We start from the raw sequence: 20,548 nt of genomic DNA on the forward strand, positions 1-20,548 counted from the left end.
AATAGGAAACAATGATTTGGTACTTAAACATATTTTTTATAACATTTTAAGACCAGAGGACATGGGAGCAGAGTTGGACCATTCAATCCATTGAGTCTGCTCTGCCATTCCATCTGGCTGATTTATTACCCTCTCCCCCTATAACCTTTGACACTCTTACTAATCAAGAACCTCCACTTTAAGTATACCCAATGAATTGGGTTCGGTGGCAATAAATTTCATAGATACTGGCTAAAGAAGTTCCTTTTCATCTCTGTTCTTGTATTTTGAGGCTATGCCTCTGGCCCTAGAGTCCCCCATAAAAGGAAACATCCTCTCCTTCTGAGCTTTTCAATATTCCATAGGTTTGATTTCCACTCATTTTTTCTAGGTTCAGAGCCATCAAATATACTTTCATAATAAAAAAATTTACTAGAATAAACCATTCAATGCCTTTTCATTCCTTACATACGTAGTCAATGCTTTCCCTGCTGTTCAATTACATTTATATATATTAATAGCACTGTTGCCTCTCATGTGGCACTCTGGGGTGGTACACTAACTGCTTCAATAATTGAGGGGCTTCACCCCCCCCACCTCGCACCTCCCTCTGCAGTAGGAGAAGAACTCTACTCCATGGTCCTTTCCTTCCGAGCCCTTTCAGTGGCTGCTCTAAGCTTCAGTGCGTCCCTCAGCATGTACTCCTGCAGCCTGAAATGTGCCAGTTGGCAGCATTCCTCCAGACATTTCAATGTGCTGGCAGACCAACAAGTTCGGGCAGAACCATAGGGTGTCTTATACCAAGCCGATGATCTGCCAGCAGCACCTGATGTTTGTCTCTGTGTGTGTCCCTGGTAACAGCCTGGAGATCAGAGAGTCCTACATCACACTACTGCACAGGATGACATGCGAACAGGTCTTTCTGTTTTCTCCAGACCCTCTTTACAAACCCACAGTCCACAAAGAGGTGAGCCATTGTTTCTTCCCCACTACAGTCATCCTGCTGGTAGTGTGTTGTGGGAGTGATGCTTCGGGCATGCAGGGAGGATCTAACTCTCATCACCAGCCAGGCAAGGTCTTGGTGTCTGTTGGTGGGGCCTGGTGATGAGGGATTCTGCCAGGGCCTGGACAGTCTGCTTGGGGAACCACCTCACTGTGCCCATCACATCCTCCTGCAGTGTCTGCAGGATGTTCTGTGCTGACCACTGCCTGACGGACTTAGGTGATCGTCCAGAAGAACTTTTCCACAAAGGACAAGACAGTGGGCACCATCCAGCTGACTGGGACATTGCATGGCAACAGGGTCAAACCCAACCTTCACAACACCAGCTGATTCCCAAGGTGGAGGAGTGAGTGTTGGGCCACTACTGCACCAAGTACTGCAGTCCTGAGAGCACCTCACACCCGATGACCAGGTTCTTTCCAGTTATTGACAGGAGCGCCCTCCCCACAGTCCCAATTTCTGCTTTACCTTCCCAGGTCGCTGCAGCTAGTCCTTGTTGCATGCCTTGGCCCCTCCAAACCAGATCCCCAGCACCTTCACGTAAATGGACATGATGGTGCAGGGGACACTGGATCGGTTGGTCCAGTTGCTGAAAATCATGACCTCACTCTTCGTGTGGTTAATCCTGGCCCGATGCCAATTCAAACTGGTCGTAGATGCTGATCAATCTGTGAACAGGCCTTCAGGTCTGAGCAGAAGGCAGTGACATCGTCCATGTACAGGGAAGTTATCAATTAGTCCTTCCATTGCTTGACAATGCCACCCCTCTTATGCTCTCGTCTTTCCCGATGGCTTCTGCAAGGGTTCTGTATAGTACACAAACAAATCAGGGGAGAGTGGGCCACCCTGCCTGACTCCAGACTTTTTGGGGAAGCTATCTGTTTCCCACCCTTTGATATGGCCTGCACTTCAGATGTCTGTGTAAAGCAATTGGATCCAATTCTTTATTCCTTCAATAAATCCCATTTTATGTCCATCACGTACATGTGTGATATCCTGTCAAAGGCTTTCTCCTGGTCGAAACTGACCAGGCAGGCATCCACCTCCTTATACTGCACCTAGGCAATGGTGTCCCTCAGCAGCACAAAGCTGTCAAAAATCTTCCTGCCCGGTACAGCACAGGCTTGGGCCCTGTTGATCACCTATCTCATAACAGACTTGACCGTGTTGCCGATGGCCATGAACAGGATCTTATAGTCTATATTGAAGAGCAAAATGAGTCTCCAATTCTTGAAGACATCTCTTTTCCCCTTCTGCTTGTAGATGGGGATACTGATGCCCTTTGTCATGCAGTCTTGAAGCAGAGCATTCTACACTTCCAGCAAGTCTGGGCCCATCCAGTCCCAGAGAGCCGAGTACAACTTAGTCAGTAAGCCGTTGTTGCTGGGAGTTTTATTTGAGTCAAAGGAATGGATGGAGCTAGTCAGCTCTTCCAGGGTTAGTGGATGGTTCAGACTCTCTCACTGGCTGCTATCTAACACCTCCATGATAGACTACAGGAAGTTCTGGGAGGCTGTGGTGTCTGTGGCCTTTCTGACATATAAGAATCTACAGATCTTCGATATGTCTGTCCATGAGGATGCTACTAAGCCGTCCACTTTCTTAAGGCTGTGGATCACGGAGCTCCGCACCCCCCTCCCCCCGTGAACCTACTGGAAGAAGAAACGTGAGCACATCTCATCTTTTTTCATGCAATCCCAAAATCTGAGATGCAAAGGGACTTGGGAGTCCTTGTGCAGAATACCCTAAAGGTTAACTTGCTGGTTGAGTTGGTGATGAGAAAGACAAATGCAATGTTAGCATTAATTTCAAGGTGTCTAGAATTCGAGAGCAGGGATGTGATGCTGAGGCCTCACCTTGAGTATTGTGAACAGTTTTGGGCTCCTTATCTTAGAAGAGATGTACTGGCATTGGAGAGGGTCCAGAGGAGGTTCACAAGGATGATTCCAGGAATGAAAGCGTTATCATACGAGGAATGTGAGATGGCTCTGGGTCTGTACTCACTGGGGTTTTGAAGGATGAGGTGGCTCGATGGGCCAAATAGCCTAATTCTGCTCCTATGTCTTATGGTCTTATGGCTCGTTGGAGCAGCTTGTTGTAAAGCCCACGAGGGGATCAGCTGTTCTGGATTGGGTGTTAGTGCAATGAACTGAATTTGATTAGAGAGCTTAAGGTAAAGGAACTCTTAAGAGCCAGTGATCATAATAATAGAATTCAGCCTGCAGTTTAAAAGGGTGAAGCTTAAGTCAGATGTATCAATATTACAGTGGGGTAAAAGGAATTAAAGAAGCACGAGAGAGGAGCTGGCTAAAGTTGATTGGAACACAACACTATCAGGGATGACGGGAGAGCAGCAGTGGCTGGAGTTTCTGGGAGCAATTGGAAGGATAGATGCATCTCAAAGAAGAATTATTCTAAAGGCAGTATGACACAATCAAGGTGGACAAGGGAAATCAAAGCAAACATAAAAGCAAAAGACAGGGCATATAATCATCATCACTTTGTGCTGTGTCAATATGACATAGGTGATTATTGTCCCATGACCATGATTGCTCTTGGCAAATTTTTCTACAGAAGTGGTTTGCCATTGCCTTCTTTCGGGCATATAATAGACAAAAAATTTGTGGGGTGTTAGAGGATTGGGAAGCTTTTAGAAACCAACGGAAGGCAACTAAAAAGCCATAAGGAGTGAAAAAATGAAATATGAAGGTAAGCTTGCCAATAAGTTCAAAGAGGATATAAAAGTTTTTTTCAGATATATGAAAAGGAAAAGAGAGGCGAGAGTAGATATTGGGCTGCTTGACAATGACACTGGAGAGCTAGTGATGGGGGACAAGGAAATGGTGGACAAACTGAATAAGTATTTTCCATCAGTCTTCACTGTGGAAGACACTAGCAGTCTCTGCTGTGTGTCCGACAGTATCGGGGTAGAAGTGAGTGCAACAGCTATTACTAGGGAGAACATGCTTGGAAAGCTGTAAGGTCTGAAGGCAAGTCAGCTGGAGATGGACTACACACGAATGTTCTGAAAGAGGTACCTGAAGAGATTATGGAGGCATTAGGAATGAATTTTCAAGTATCACTTGATTCTGACATGGTTCCAGAAGACTGGAAATAGCAAATGTCACCCCACTCTTCAAAAGGGAGGGAAGCAGAAGAAAGTAAATTATAGGCCTGTTAGCCTGACCTCAGTGGATGGGAGGATCTTAGAGTCGATTTTTAAGGATGAGGTTTTGGGGTACTTGGAGGCACATGATAAAATGGCTAAAGTCAGCAGGGTTTCTTTAAGGGAAAACCTTGCCTGATTAATCTGTGGAAATTCTTTGAGGAAATTGCAAGCAGGATAGACCAAGGAGAATTGGTGAATCTTGTGTACAGTACTTGTATTTTCAAAAGGCCTTTGACAAGTTGCTACACATGAGGCTGCTTAGCAAGACAAGAACCTATCATATTAGAGGAAAGATATTAGCATGGATAATTGGCAGGGGGCAACGAGTGTGAATAAAGGGGTCCTTTTCTCTTTTGCTGCCAGTGACTAATGTGTTCTGCAGGGGTTGGTATTGGAAGAACTGCTTATGATGTTGTATGTCAATGATTTGAATGATGGAATTGTTACATTGCGACCAAGTTTGCAGATAATACAAAGATAGGTGGAGGGGCAGGTAGTGTTGAAGAAGTAGAGAGGCTGCAGAAGGACTTAGACAGATTAGGAGAATGGGCAAAGAGGGACAGATGGAATACAGTGTAGGAAAATGTATGGCCATGCGTTTTGGTAAAAGGAATAAAAGCGTAGACTATTTTCTAAATAGGGAGAAAATTTAAAAATCCGAGGTGCAAAGGGACTTCGGAGTCCTCGTACAATGATTCCCTAAAGGTTAACTTGCAAGTTGAATCAGTGGTAAGGAAGGCAAATGCAATTTTATCATTCATTTCAGGAGAACTGGAATATCAAAAATAAGGATGTATCGTTGAGGCTTTATAAAGCACTAGTGAGGTCTCATGGAGTATTGTGAGCTGTTTTAGGCCCGTTATCTAAGAAAGGATGTGCTGACATTGGAGAAGGTTCAAAGAAGGTTCACAAAAATGATTCCATGGTTGAATGGTCTATCATCTGAGGAGCATTTGATAGCTCTGGGCCTGTACTTGCTGGAATTTAGAAGAATGAGGGGGGAGATCTCATTAAAACCCATCAAATGTTGAAAGGCCTAGATAGAGTGAATGTGGAGAGGATTTTCCTTTAGAGGGGGAGTCTAGGACTAGAGGGCACAAAACCTCAGAATAGGGCGATGTCCATTTAGAATGGAGATGAAGAAAGAGTGGTGAATCTGTGAAATTCATAGCCACAGGCAGCTGTGGAGGCCAGGTTATTGGGTGTATTTAAGGCGGATGATAGATTCTTGATGTCAGGGTATGAAAGCTTATGGAGAGAAGGCAGGAGAATGGGGTTGAGAGGGAAATGGATCAGCCATGATTAAATGGCATAGCAGATTCAATGGGCCAAATGGCCTAATTCTGCTCCAATGTCTTATGGTCTTATCATCTTATGTTCTCCTTGGGTGCTTCCTACCAGTGAACAGGGGAATAAAAGAAGGGTTTCAAGGTTCTCCAGCCTGCGTGTTCCCTCTCTAGTTCCTTAATGTTCTCCGGGGTCAGCAGCTAAATGTTCACCTTTCATGTCCCCCTCTCTGACTTCTGGTCCTCCCGTGGGTGACAGGAGGTTTGGAGGAGGCAGTGGTCAGATGTGGCGTGATGTCGCTGGATCTGACCATGATGGGCTCTGATACAAAGAGGACATCGATCTGAGAGCAGGCTGAGCCATCCAATTGTCACCAGGTGGGCTGTGGCTGTGCTCAACCTGCAGTGGTAGTGAAGGCTCGGGTATTTTAATCGTTTCCATCAGGAACCTGGAGGTGCTGTTCAGCCTGCTGTCACCACTACCAGATCGTCCAGCCATATCGATGGTGCAGTTGAAGTTATCGGCCAGAATGACCAGCTGGCACATTGCCAACAGTGATGGGAGCTGCTCAAGGACAGCCAGTTGCTCGCTCTGTCTTGGTGAGATGTACACATAAATTAGATGGGGCAGACTGTTGTGGTACATTATGTCTGCCACAGGGAGGCGCCCCTAACCACCGCTTTAACTTGAGTGATTGAGAAGTTGCCTCCCCCTAGCAAAATCTCCAGGCCAGAAGTACGACAATCATTACACCCGACCATAGGCCACCACGACAACCCTCACTCCTGTCAGAAAGTCACATTGGCCTTGACCTTGGCCAGGTACTGTAAGGTACATGGAACTGCTCTCTTTACACTGCACATATTCCAAGATGCCAGTTTTAAATCCACGATTAGCTGTTGAAGCACAATTCTTATCCTGGTCAGTCAGCCTGAGCTGTCATGCCTTGGTGAACTGTTGGACATTTTGTGGGGTCAGGTGCTGATGATAATCCTCCCACTGGTGTGGCGATGCTGGCGGTGAGACTGGGGGGAGGTTGGTTGCTGCTTCTCCTCTAACATCCCGCACTGGTCAACCAACACCCTTCCACCTCTGAGCTTGGGTGTACAGAACACTGGTCCGCTCCCAGACTGCTGGAGCTGGGAGGTGGTGGCTCCTGCGCTGCTCCCGTTCTCCTAGAGCGGGGCCGAAAGACCGCTGTGCGACTCCCAGTTTCCCAGAGCCAGTGATGACTGGGCACCATGCTGATCCCAGTCTCCTGGAGCTGGGGGCTTATGCCCTCTGTGCTGCCCCAGTCTCCCTGAGCTGGGCGGTGTCAGCAGTACATCCATATTTTCCCTTCATGCCTTTTCCTCTCCCGTTTGGTGCTTCCTCTGCCTGTGTCACCAGTTTCTCGCCCTCGCTTCATCATCTGACAAGGAGAGGTTGCTGGCATTAGTTTGCTGCTCTGCTCTTTTTTTCCTGTTCCTTTTATTTCCATCAACCCGTTGTCCCTTGGGTGGTAACTTCAGAGATTCTTCACCCGCCGCCATTCCTCTTTTTGCCACTCTGCCCTCCCCTCCTCCATGGACTCCTTCTCATCTTGCCAGGGGCTTTCTGGTGGGGGGCTTTGGGAGCTCAAGGTGATCAGCCTTTCTTCGGTCACAGTCTGTATCTTAGTGCTGGCCGTGGCCTCTGTGCTGATGGGTAGGCTCGTCGGCGTTTGCCTGAGCATTATCATTGCCAGCTCCCTCCCTCGTTGCCTATGCGTGGGGTATCTTGGGCAGGCTTTGTCGAGGTGACCCACCTCTCCACAGAGCTTGCAGCATTTGCTCTCCTTCCTGTTTGCAGATCACTGCAATGCATTGGGGGTGACATGCTAGACCTTTTCCAGTCACGGCATACCCTGGGTTCACCAGCTTTCCAAAGGTTTCAAGGGTACATTGAATGTCAAGGAAATGTATACGGCATGCTTTTTCTTCGCAATCATCCACAAAAACAGAGGAGTGCCCCAAAGGATGGATGACAGTTAAATGTTAGAATCCCAAAGTCCTCCCCAGCTTTAACCCCCCCACGTGTAAGCAGCAGCAAATCAAAGATCCCCTCCCCCACCCACAAAAAATGCATCGGTACCCCCACCGAACACTCAAGCATGCAGCAAAGCATCAATAAAGACACAGACTTGCAGTACCCCAAAGACTACTCGTTCACCCAGTAATTCGACATACCACAAGCTCGCTCTCTCCCTAATAAGGGAAAAAGAGGTGTCTCCGTTTCACAGCGAGAGGAGAGACATAACAAACAACTCGCCGATTTAAGATGTTAAAAATCCATTGTGTCATATTTTCTGAGCTCTGTGCCCAAAGAACTCGGGTCTCTAGGCACACAGCCAGCGGCCAGCTCGCTGCTTTTGATCTTCCATCTCCTACAACACACTGATTCCCTGCAGAGGCACCGATCTTGAGTCCGCGTGCCTTCAGAGCCATGAAATCCCGGAACTCCAAAGGCGAGCTAATCTTCTAGGCCCTGTCCTTGGCATATCGAATAACAGCTAGTCGTGAGACCCCGAGAGTGGGTCCCATTCCTGCAAAGAACCGAAGTCAGCGTGTAACTCCAGGTCAGCATCTTCAAAAGAGCCCTGAAAGGGAAAAATAAGGATATTAAAGATAGAAATAGAGCTGTTTCCGAAGGTGCAAGCAAAGGAGTTGCTGTTATGCGCTGTTGTCTCTTTAGCTCCACCGCGGTTCCTTCCGATGGCGAAGACTTTAGGAGGGTGGATGTTGGAGCTATTCGAATCTGCCCTCAGTTTGACCTTCATCTAGAATTTGCTTGTCTAGATCCCGAACATATCCTTAATGTCCACGCAGTTTTCTGCACACTCAATGAAACAGGCAAGGAAGGTGAGGACATCCACAACGGGTATACGTGGATTGAACATGGGCACTGTGACCAGATACTCCTAGCTGGGGAATGATGAATAGTGGCTGCACCTTCAGCAATAACAGCTGTGTTTTGTTCCCCTTCCATCAAAAATCCTTGTCAAAGGGCTTCTGAAAATCCAAGTAAACAACATCCATAGACAAATGGCAAGATGGCACCAGTGACCAACAGTGACATCTTGCAGACAGCTTGTAAAACTTCAGGATACTCTTCTTCTTCTGAACTGCGATTAATTGCAGCCTGTCATTTCCCTTTTAAGAATATATTTTTGGGCTGACTGAACGATCTGGTGCTTCTGCAGTCTGCCGGGGGATTGGGTGTACATGAGATTCTGTGTTGATTCCTAATGGTGGAACACAAACCCGTGGTTGGCTCCATTACTCCACACTGATTAAAGCATCAAGCAAGATAAAGTTATCAAGGACACGAGCGGAAAATGAACAGATATTCAGCGCCGTCTGCCTGTGTTTGACTGGTCTCTCTCGCACTGCTGGCGGGTGGAACATGCAGCCATGTTGGGTCCCATGCTGCTGGGTTTGAGAGCGGCTGCTACCTGCAACCATTGGTCTTATGAATGTGCTCCACAATTGTGGACTTGCTTCAGGGATTCTGCAGTTCATGGTCCTTGTACTTTTTGTAAACTTTTTGTTTAAATATTTGTACAATTTAACGTGGGCACCAGTGCTGAACTAACTCTGCAGCTATGGCATGCAGCCAATGGCACAGTGCTGAGGACTCACCTTTGGGGTATTGCTTACTTTGTATTGTTTGCGTGATTTGTTCTTTTTTCACACTTTGGGTGTTTGATGGTCTTTGTGTCTTTTTTCTTTGAATGTGTTCTATTGTGTTTTTTTGTTTTGTGGTTGTCTGCAAGAAGACAGATCTCAAGACTGTATAGTGTATGCATACTTTGAACTTTGACTTTTCTTTGTCTATCCTGCCTGTCATTTCCTCTAAGAATTCCAACAGGCAAGATTTTCCTTTAAGGAAACCATGCAGACTTTGGCATACTTTATCATGTGACTCCCAATATCCCAAGACCTCATAGTTAAAAATGGACTCCAGCACTTTGCCAACCTTTTAAGTCAGGCTAACTGGTTTATAATTTGCTGTCTTTTGCCTTCCTCCCTTCTTAAAGAGTAGAGTGACATTTGCAATTTTCCTGTCCTCTGGAATCATTCCAAAATCTAGTGATTCTTGAAACACCATTACTCATATCTCCAAAATATCTTTGGCTACTGCTTTCAGAACCCTGGGGTGGAGTCCATTTGGTACAAATGATTTACCTACCTCCAGACCTTTTAGCTTCCGAAACATGTTCTCTTTAATAATAGCACTTCTGTCCCCTGACATAGCAAAGACAGGCTGATCCCACTTTCATCTTTTCTTTTCCCATGATATCATAGAAACATGGCTTAATTTCAATTGAACATTAGATATTGTTAGTATCTCAATAACAACAAGAAGCAGAACAGTACTTCAATTGCAAAGCATACTGAATGGAGTGCACCTGGATATCATGTAATCTTGCCTCCCTACTTCAAGAAAGATTTCGTCCCCTAATCTGAGGAAAGACATCCTTGCCATAGAGGGAGTACAAAGAAGGTTCACCAGATTGATTCCTGGGATGGCAGGACTTTCATATGAAGAAAGACTGGATGAACTGGGCTTGTACTCGTTGGAATTTAGAAGATTGAGGGGGGATCTGATTGAAACGTATAAGATCCTAAAGGGATTGGACAGGCTAGATGCAGGAAGATTGTTCCCGATGTTGGGGAAGTCCAGAACGAGGGGTCACAGTTTGAGGATAGAGGGAAAGCCTTTTAGGACCGAGATTAGGAAAAACTTCTTCACACAGAGAGTGGTGAATCTGTGGAATTCTCTGCCACAGGAAACAGTTGAGGCCAGTTCATTGGCTATATTTAAGAGGGAGTTAGATATGGCCCTTGTGGCTACGGGGGTCAGGGGGTATGGAGGGAAGGCTGGGGCGGAGTTCTGAGTTGGATGATCAGCCATGATCATAATAAATGGCGGTGCAGGCTCGAAGGGCCAAATGGCCTACTCCTGCACCTATTTTCTATGTTTCTATGTTTCTATATATCTGTAATTGCTACTTTGGAGTTTGGAAAAATGAGGAGTGATTTTATTTATCCAGTAGAGCAAAGATACAAGCCCTTTGGCCCAGTAAGTCAAGGCCAACTATAGTGCCCATCCAGTGAGATCTAATTTTAGCCATTATCCCTCTAAGCCCTGCCCCTCCATGTGCTTCCTAAATTATACGATTGTACCTGCCTACTCACTTTATCTGGCAGCTCATTCCATAGCCTCACTATCTACTGTGTGAAAATGTTGCCCCTCAAATCCCTTTAAAATCTTTTCCCTCTCACCCTCAGTCTATGTTCCCTATTTTGGACTCCCCTACCGTGGAGAGATCTGTTACTGCCCAACTTATCTACATCTTTCCTAATTTTAAACGGTTCCATAAGGTTACCCCTCATTCTCAGCATTGAAATGTATGAAATAGTGGGGCAGGATAGTGATTTCACTAATTGAAGAATCCAGAATGGAGGGACATATGGAACAGTTGTTTAAAATAGAGGTGCATGGGAACATACATGTGTAGAGGATACTGAATCTCTAGAAAGCTCTACCCCAGAGGTTTCTGGAGGCTAACTAACTGGGGGTAAAAATAAATAAACCTGCAGATGCCAGAAATCTAAAAAAAATCATAAAATGCTGGAAATACTCAGGAACTCATGCCACAAGAGTCAAGTTGGAGTCCCTTTACCAAAAAAAGAAGGAAAAAGGAACTTGCAGAGCTGCAGAGATGGTGTGGAAGGGTGGATGTGTCTGATAAGTTGAAACTGGGATGCCCGTGGTGAAAGGTTGCAATAGGTCTTTATTCCTTGGAACATAGGAGAATAATGGCATAATTAAAGTGCTTAAATTTATGAGAGGCATAGATAAGGTGGATGGTAACAGAATTTAGGACAATCCAAAACAATGGGATATAGATTTAGGGTTAATGAGCTTAATGAGGACCTGAGGGGCAACTTTTCATGCAGAGGATGCTGAGTATGATTGAGGCAGGTAGAATAGTATAATTTAAGGAGCATTCGGATAGGTACATGGCGGAGAGGGCCTTGGAGAGATAAGCACAGATTGCAGAAAATGGGGACGAGCTTGGGAGACAATGTGGACAGCATAGACTAAATGGATTGAAGGGCTCTTATCTGTGCTGCATTGCTCTATGACTCTCTCTGGTTCATGAATAAATGGCAGCAATTGACAGGGAAGAGCATAGACAAAAAACACTGTAAAAAAAGAATATGGGATTTGTAAAATGCAGAAGAGGAAAACATTCCAGAAGTTGGGCATATACTTCAGTTCCAATAGAAAAAAAAACAACCTAAACTTAAAGATGAATGTCAAATGAAGATTGAGAACTCAAGATACTTCAAACTGTAGAATTCAATTATTTAATCTGGACAAATGTGAAGAGCTGCACATTGGGAGGTCAAATGTAAAAGGGAAGTATACGGTGAATGGCAGGACCCTTTAGAACCATTGATGCACTGAGGCATCCTGAGTTGCAAATTAACAGCTCTCTGAAGATGGCAACAGAACTTGACCACGTGGTAAAGAAGGCACAGGGCATACTTCCTTTCATTGGTCAGGGGCTTGAGTATAAAAGTCAGAAAGTCATGTGGTAGCTGTGCAAAACTTTGATGAGGACACCTTTGGAATATTGCATGCAGTACTGGTCACCACATTACAGGAGATTGACTGTGTGAATATAGGGCAGAAATTGGTAGTAAATGCAATGAAATTGTTGAGTTTGGCTTGACGGCAGGAGATGGCACCAATGAGGTCCACAATGTACCAGAGAAAGTGTTAAGAGAGTGGACACAGGTGGGACTAGAACAAAGACTTTTCACATATTCCATGATAAGGCAAACATAACTTGGGCACTAGCAAGAGACCAATCTACACAATTGATCTGGAGGATGAGAGTGGAGTAAAGAAGCTGCTCAATGTGAGAACAAATTCATCCAGGTGAATGCGTGGATTGGTGGAGAAGAACTGTTTGGGCTTCCCTTCAAGCAAGAAATGGTATGCTCTCAGACCATCCTGATGTGGGATGAAGATGTATAGAGATGTGCATGGAGAAGAAGAGTTTGTTGGGAAAGAGAAATGGAAACAGTCAAAACCATGCAGGGCATTAGAAGTGTCACAGATATAGTTTGAAGTATAATTGGAGGTATTTCAAGTGGAAGAAATACATTTTTGAATGATAAAGAATTAAAAGGGATGAGGAACAGGGACAAAATGGAGATGAAGTAATGGGCAGATGAAGCATGATCATATTGAATGGCAAGGCACAGTGGTTTATTTCTGCTCCTATTCACCAGATCGATTCCTGAGATATTTAGCAGGTTGGCTCTATACTGTAGAGGTTAGAAGAATGGAAGTAATCTCCTTAGAACATGGGAGAGCTTATCAGGGTAGATTCAGGAATGATGTTTCCTAGTTACCTACAACTAGGATCACCCAGAGAAGTCTTAATCTTTGGCACTGTCTATCCAAATGTGCTGTGTAATCTGAATCTCTGAGTATATTCAAAACAATAGATTTTTGGATAATAAGGGAATCCAAGGATATGGGGCTAGTATATTCATGATCTTATTAAATGGTTCATTTGTGTGAAAGGTGAATGGCCTAATCTCGCCTCTGTTTCTTATGTTCTTTATTGGATACTGTCCTATCATTGTCCTTCTTAGAGTTATTTCTTGACCAATACTGCATTTCTATGGATGGTTTCGTGACATTTGATATTTCAAGAGGATAAACAGCAACTCAAAGTAAAATATAATAATTTACTGCTTTTACAAACCAGCCTTTTGTGACTTCTCCTCTCCCTTAATATCACCATTGATGGCCATGTCTGAACCAACTAAATCCCACCATTCCCTTCCTCAATCCCATGTCTCTTCTCCCTTATAATTATACTCCTTTTATAGTGGGTCATTCTTCATCTGGCTCTTTCTTTCACTCTGATGAAACCTCTTTCTGGTGTGTTCTTTACATGAATGGTGCTATGTAAGTGCAAGTTATTGTCCTGAGACCAGAAAAGGCATTACATTTTGGGTAGGCAAATGAGGGATGGATGAAGGATTTTAAGGAATGCATTTTGCCTATCCAGCACCCACATCCTGGTAACAGCACACAAATTTTTAAAAATTTCAATTTCACAGTTTTCCATGTTCCAGTTTGAACTCAAAGACATTTTGCACCTGATTTAGTTAAACACATTCCAGCTTGGTATATTGAACACACCTTTTACTCAAAGAATACAACCGTTATTTCTAAATTCCTGAAAATATTGAATAAGATGTTGGTTTACCTTGGACTAAGTTGTCCACATCGGTCCCAATATGTATCACCTACGTTAGTCACTGGGTGTACAGCAAGCAGTTCAGTATAGTTGGAGAAGCAGCATGCAGCTGTTGAAAGAAGGAAATTAACCTCAGTAAGGTTGTCCACTGGCTAGCCTTCTCCAAACCTTATATAAAAGAAATACCAACAACACGGAAATATTTCTGAGATTACTTAATCTGTAAAGTCTACATGTTATAGAACACTCATGAACATCTGTATCAAAACAACATATTTTTAAAAAGGACAGAATATTACAACAGAGAGCAATGGAGTATAGATCTGGTGTTCTAATGACTTCTCAATATCAGTCACCATGAGTTGAAGTAGAATGGGGTTCAAGCACCTTAGCACAACAAAGAAGATTCTGCAAATTATAGCCAGGAAACAAAGAAATAAGTTGATGAAAGAAAAGTCAAAGTTAATTTTATATTTTATATTCAATTTATACAAAGTTTGAGAAATATATGGAAAGTTTTGCACAGAAAGGCACTGTGTGATGAATTTTAAAGGAGAATTGGAAAGCGCTTCAAGAGGTTGGACTTTTGTAAAACCAGAAAATGCTAGAAACTCCAGCAAGTCAGGCAGTGGAGAGAAAAATGGTTAATATTTTTGGGTTCTTGACCCTTCGTGGAAAGAGAAATGAGCAAGCAAGCTCAATTCCAGAAAGATTGGGAGGAGAGATGGATGTTAAAGGAAATCAGATATCATCAAGAAGGTAGTTACAGCCTTACAGCACATTAAAAAGGGTAAATCCCAGTGCCTGACCAGGTACATCCTCGGAATTTGTGGCAGGTTAGAGAGGAAATTGCAGAACCCCTTGTGGAGATGCTTCCTTCAAAGTTAGCCACTGGTGAAGTTCCCAAATGTTGTTCCACTGTTTAAAATGGGTAATAAGGTCAAGCCAGGGAACTACAACCTGGTCAGCCTGATAGCAGGAGTGAGGAGGCTACCAAGGGAATTCTGAGAGACACGATCTATCAGCATTCAGATAGGCAGTCTGCTTAAGAGAAGTCGGCATGTCTTTATCCATATGAAGTCACACTTGATGAGCCTTTTAGAGTTTTATTTTAACCTCAAGCTAGAAGAGGGTAAAGCAGTGGAGGATGTCTGTTTGGAATTTAGCAAGGTCTTGCATGGCAGGCTGGTATGGATGGTTAGATCCCATGGAATCCAGGGAGAGATGGTTAGGTGGGTTCAAAATTAGCTCACAGGTAGGCAAAAGGGGATGGTGGCAGAAGGTTGCTTCTTGGAATGAGTAATTACGAGAGAAGCCAGATGGTGACAATCTTTTCCCCATGGTAGAGAAACTAGGGGACATAGACTTAGGATGAGGGGGTAAATATTTAAAAGGGTCCTGAGTGGTAATGTTTTCATTCAGGTGGTGGTAAGTATATGGAATGAGCTGCCAGAGGAAGTGGTGGAGGCCGGTATAATAATATCATTGGACAGGTAGACAAAGGGGAAGGCTCAGATGAAGGAAATTGATACGAGATGATTGAGCACCATGTTCAGTCTGGACTTGTTGGGTCAAGAAAAAGCCTGTTACCTGAGCTATAAACCTTTCTGGTTCTATGAAATACCCCTGAAGGGATGATATTCCAGAGTTGCTGAGATCCTGCTGCTTGAAGTGCTAACAGGCCAACAGATTATTAAAGCGACATAAAGCGAAAGAGAAAACAAACAAATTGACAAGTTACAGTTGAGAAATGTAGATAGGAGCTTTGCAGAAACCTGAAACCAGAAGGAGCACCTCAAGTCTGGGTGCATATCCTCCTGCTCTACTAGTTTTACACTTCTGACTGTGTGGTTAAGTGCAGCTCCAATGCCATATTCAAGTTTGCTGACGACACCATTGTCATTGCCCAACTCAAAGGTGGTGATGATTCAGCATACAGGAAGGATATTGAAGATGTGGCTGATTGGTGCCACAACAACAACCTCTTACTCAATGTCAGCAGGACTAAGGAGCTAATTGTTGATTTTAGGAGAAGGAAACCAGAGCCCATGAACCAGTTCTTATTGGAGGATCAGAAGTGGAGAGGGTCAGCAACTTTAAATTCCTCGCTGTTATCACTTCAGATGACCTGTCCTGGGCCCAGCATATATGTGCAATTATGAAGAAAGCATGGAAGCGCCTCTACTTCCTTAGGAGTTTACAGAGATTCGGTATGACATCTAAGACTTTAACAGTGGAGAGTGTATTAACTGGATGCATAACAGCCTGGAATGGAAACACCAATATCCTTGAACGGAAAATTCTACAAAGAGTAGTGGATATAACGCAGTCCATCACGAGTAAAGCCCTCCCCATTACTGAATACATTTACACGCAGCATTGTCGCAGGAAAGCAGCATTAATCATCAGGGACCCCTGCCACCCAGGCCATGCTCTCTTCTCACTGCTGCCATCAGGAAGAAGGTACAGGAGCCTCAGGACTCTCACTAACGGTTCAGGAACAGTTATTACCCCTCAGCCATCAGGCTCTTGAATGAAAGAGAATGACTTCATTCAACTTCACTTGCCCCATCATTGAAATGTTTCCACAATCTATGGACTCACCTTTAAGGACTCTTCATCTCATATTCTTGATACTTACTGCTTGCTTGCTTGCCTATCTATCTATCTATCTATCTATTTATTTATCTATCTATCTATTTATTTATTTATTTATTTGTTTGTTTGTTTATTTATTATTTCTTTCTTTTTGTATTTGCACAGTTTGTTCTCTTCTGCTCTCTGGTTGAATACCCAAGTTTGGCAGTCTTTCATTGATTCTATTGAGTACGCCCACAAGAAAATAAATCTCAGGGTTGTATACAGTGACACATATGTGCTTTGAACTTTAAACTTACTTTGAACTTAGAATTTTGGAAATGTCCAGTAGATTATGTGCTATCTCTGAAGAGAGAAAACTGAGTTTTATAATACAGATGTATGATCTTACAGCCGTATTGGCCAGAAAAACTAAGTTACCAATAAATTTTAAATTTGGTGTCGAGTCTGGCATGCTGCAACATGTCCAGAAGTTGAGGTTCTCTTCCTCAAGCTAATATTGCGCCTCATTGGAGGATGCCACAAATAGATGGGTCATTGTGGGAATGGATGAAAGAATTGAAGAGATGGGCAATACGAAGCTCAGGGTTGCTGTTGCGGTCTGTACACAAGTGTTTTGAAATGTGGTAATGTAACTCTGTGTTTTGGTTTCTTCAATCATGAGCTCCTAATGTAATACACTTTATCAGAAGAAATGCAAGTGAATTGCAGCTTCTTCCACAAGAACAGTTTGGGTGAATGGATGGTGGGAAAAGATTAGGTGTTGCCATTTTCTTCAGTTATCTGGCAAAGTGCCAAGAGAGGAGAGCTGTTGATAGAAATATAAAAGTGAACCAGAGAGCTGTGAAGGAAATGGTCCATTTGAGATGTTGAAAGGAGAAGGGAGCAGAAGATATTTGATGGTGCAATCTCATTGAACATGCCAGTGTCATGGTCCGGTTCGTGAAGTCCACATTCCAGTTCACGGTCTGGTCTATGGTTCCTTATTCCAGGTTTTACGGTTTTCCCTTGTTCTGTTGGGTGCTCTAATTGAGACACCTGATACTCATTTTGGTCTGGCTACATAAATAGCTCCTGGGTTCAACTTCATTTGCTGGACTGTTCCCTTCCCCTTCCCCTTCCCCTTCTCCTTCCCCTTCCCCTTCCCCTTCTCCTTCCCCTTCCCCTTCCCCTTCCCCTTCCCCTTCCCCTTCCCCTTCCCCTTCCCCTTCCCCTTCCCCTTCCCCTTCCCCTTCCCCTTCCCCTTCCCCTTCCCCTTCCCGCCTTTGCCTGAAGCCTTGCCTGCAACCTCCCCTGTGTCCTCGCCTGTATCGCTGTCAAGTTCTACCACCGGAGCAAGACCGGAGCCTTGCTGTGTCTAGATAAGGAACAGTCTTTTGTTGTTTGGAACTGTCTCTTTGTGTCCTCGCCTTTGCTAGGTAGGTCCGGCCATTTGCCACTACCTTGAGTTGGGAACTGTCTCTGTGGCCACGCCTTCACTAGGAAGGTCCAGCTGTTTGCTGCTACCTTGAATTGGGAACTGTCTCTGTGTCCACACATTCGCTAGGAAGCTCTGGCTGTTTGCTGCTACCTTGAGTGGAGATCTGTCTCTCGGTGTTCTGTGCATGAGTCCCGGCCCTACGTCCTGCTCCCTAGGAGGGGTCCTGACTCTGTGTTCTATGTTCCGGTTCTCCCAAGACCAAGTCCCTGTGTTCCTGTTCTGCCAAGACCAAGACTGAGTTTCGTGTCCTCATCCAGTTCTGGTCCTGCGTTCTGCCCAGGAGTCTCGTGTTCTGTCCTGTAGTCTCGCCTAGTCCTGTCTCCCAAGACCACGTCATGTCTTCGCCTAGTTCTGGAGTCCAAGCCCGAGTCAAGACCCAGGTTCTGGGTCCTTGTCCAGTCTCTGGTTCAGAGTCTAAGCCCAGGCTCTTAGTTCCCAGTTCCCTGTCCTGGTCCTGCTTGCCTAGCCAATGTCTTAGCCCAAGTCTGTGTTCTTATCCCAGCTCTCTAGTCAAGTCCTGTTCCTTGTACTTCAGTGTCTGTGTCTTGCCTTTGGGTCCACTCCCAGTGCCCCCGTTATGACAGCCAGAAGGGTAATTTGTTGCTTGCAAAAGCTGGTGGGATTAAAGATGAAGATCCTTTTTCTTACCAGGAGGAGAGACATGAAAACAGATGTATAGGAACTAGATTGGACATGGTAGATGTGTAGGATTTACGGGTAGTTTTCTTCAATACATAACTTGTAATATGAATTTTGACCTGGTTTCCCCTTTTTTGTGATTAATGACATGACTTTACAACATTTTATCTATTACTTGCACACCAACTTACACTGAGAGAAACGTCTGCACTCCCTCATTCCTGGCTCAGGAGCAGATGTTGACTTGTGATATTTTCCTTTCAGACAATTTCCTCCATTGCAACTATTTGCCAGTGACAATATTGCAATACAGATACCCAGCAAAGTTATCATTCTGATCACTGGCTTCAAACCTGCAAAAGATAGCAGAATAGACATCGACCTGTATTATTATTAGTTATTTTGTTTATTTATTGTTTGTTCAAAGTGACTTCACATAGTAGATTCATTTTGCAATGAATTTTAATTTCTTAATCACTTAAGAGTATCCTGTTTCCACGCTTAGTTTACACCAATGAACAAAAATTGATGACTACAAACTCAGATACTGGATTCATTTCACATAATCTTCCCTGTTCAAATTTAAAAATAAAAACAGAAAATGTTGTAAGTACTCAACCAGTCAGGCACCATCTGTAGAGACAAGATAATTTTTCAGCTATGACTTTTCATTGGAGTCTACAATACATTTTGTAGCTTGAATGCACTGCATCTTTGATGTGATGGCATTGAAGGGAATGGTGGCTTCAAATTGGATCACTTGTAAATAGGATCATTAAATCTGAACGACATAGTCTCCAGTTAAGAAAAGGGTTCTAAACACTTGTATCCTGGTGTTATCTCAGTAGAGGACACCAACACTTAACAAGGAATAATGCAGTGACAATCAAAAACAACACACACAAAATGCCGGAGGAACTCAGCAAGTCAGGCAGCATCTCTGGCCGGAAATGAACAACCAATGTTTCAGGCCAAGACCCTTTATCAGCATTTTGTCTGTATTGCTGAAGATTTTCAGCTTCCGCAGTTCCTCTGGTGTGTCAATAAAAAATAAGTCTGGTATTTTATGAATTGAAAGGAAATTGAACAAAATTATTTGAATTTTTAAAAAAATTCCAGATGTACAGTTTGAGAAATAAAAGATCCCTTTTCCGATGTGGTTGGCTGAAAGAAAATAGCCATTGACAAATGTTTGCATTGGAGAGTAGGTATTAGTAAAATGAGAAACAGTACAAAAATTCACATGGCTAATTTTTTTTTCACACAAGGATCTATATATTTCCAGCATTCAGGAAAAAATGCAATATTTGCAGAAGAAATAATGTCACAGAGAAACAAACAGATTAGAGTAAGTACAGAGGGGCTGAACAAAGAAAGAGTGATTGCAAACATGAAACAAAATAGCACACAGAGTAAACAGCAGGCAAGAAATATAAATTACTTATTTACAGAGAACCATGCCAAAATGAGGAAAAAGAGACAATCGGATTATTTAAAAACCAAATGATTAAACCTTCATAAATTAAATCTCATTTTCAAATATTAATAATCTAAATTTTAAAAGTCTTTTCCCCTTTTTATTTTTTCCTTGTTTCTCATATCATTTTTAAGTTCAGACAGTAACTGTTCAGAAGGCTTCTATCCTCTGTCAATATACAATCATATATTATTCAGTCTACTCTGAATAAATATAATGCAACTATAACAAACTACAAATGATTGTTACCATCACCAATCTATTACCTGTTGGTGTGATGAAAGAATTGGAAACTCCTCTTTGTCATGTGTCAGTCACTTTTATAATGGATGAGTTGTATAATTTGTTCGTTCTCTCATTGGATGATTTGCTGAAGTGGTTGCCATTGACCATAAATGTATCTTCTGGACTTTGGATAATCTGAAATGCTAATGTCATCATTACAAGTATTGAGTAAGAGTTGGGGATAAATAGTTCACCACTTTATTTGAAGTAGATAAACAGTTTGTCTCTTGCTGTTTTAATTCAACTGTATGAGAAATTTTCTCAATGTTTGATGAGAAACTCAATTCCATGTCATAAAATACACTGCAACGTCTTAA

At 43.4% G+C, this 20,548-nt stretch overlaps 1 protein-coding gene across 1 annotated transcript in view; it reads right to left on the bottom strand.

Moving 5' to 3' along the window:
* The window catches only part of LOC140206314 (riboflavin-binding protein-like), a 36,614-nt gene extending 16,381 nt beyond the window's left edge, over positions 1–20,233 (bottom strand). Inside the window, exons 1-3 of the mRNA XM_072274651.1 lie at positions 20,213–20,233; positions 18,661–18,822; positions 13,762–13,861 (exon numbers count right to left, since the gene is read on the bottom strand). Coding sequence (XP_072130752.1) covers positions 13,762–13,861; positions 18,661–18,802 — 242 coding nt within the window. The 5' untranslated portion in view covers positions 18,803–18,822; positions 20,213–20,233. The remainder of the gene's footprint in view (positions 1–13,761; positions 13,862–18,660; positions 18,823–20,212) is intronic.
* Positions 20,234–20,548: the final 315 nt, after the last annotated feature.

Source organism: Mobula birostris, chromosome 12 (genome assembly GCF_030028105.1).
Source record: "Mobula birostris isolate sMobBir1 chromosome 12, sMobBir1.hap1, whole genome shotgun sequence".
NCBI lineage: Eukaryota > Metazoa > Chordata > Chondrichthyes > Myliobatiformes > Myliobatidae > Mobula > Mobula birostris.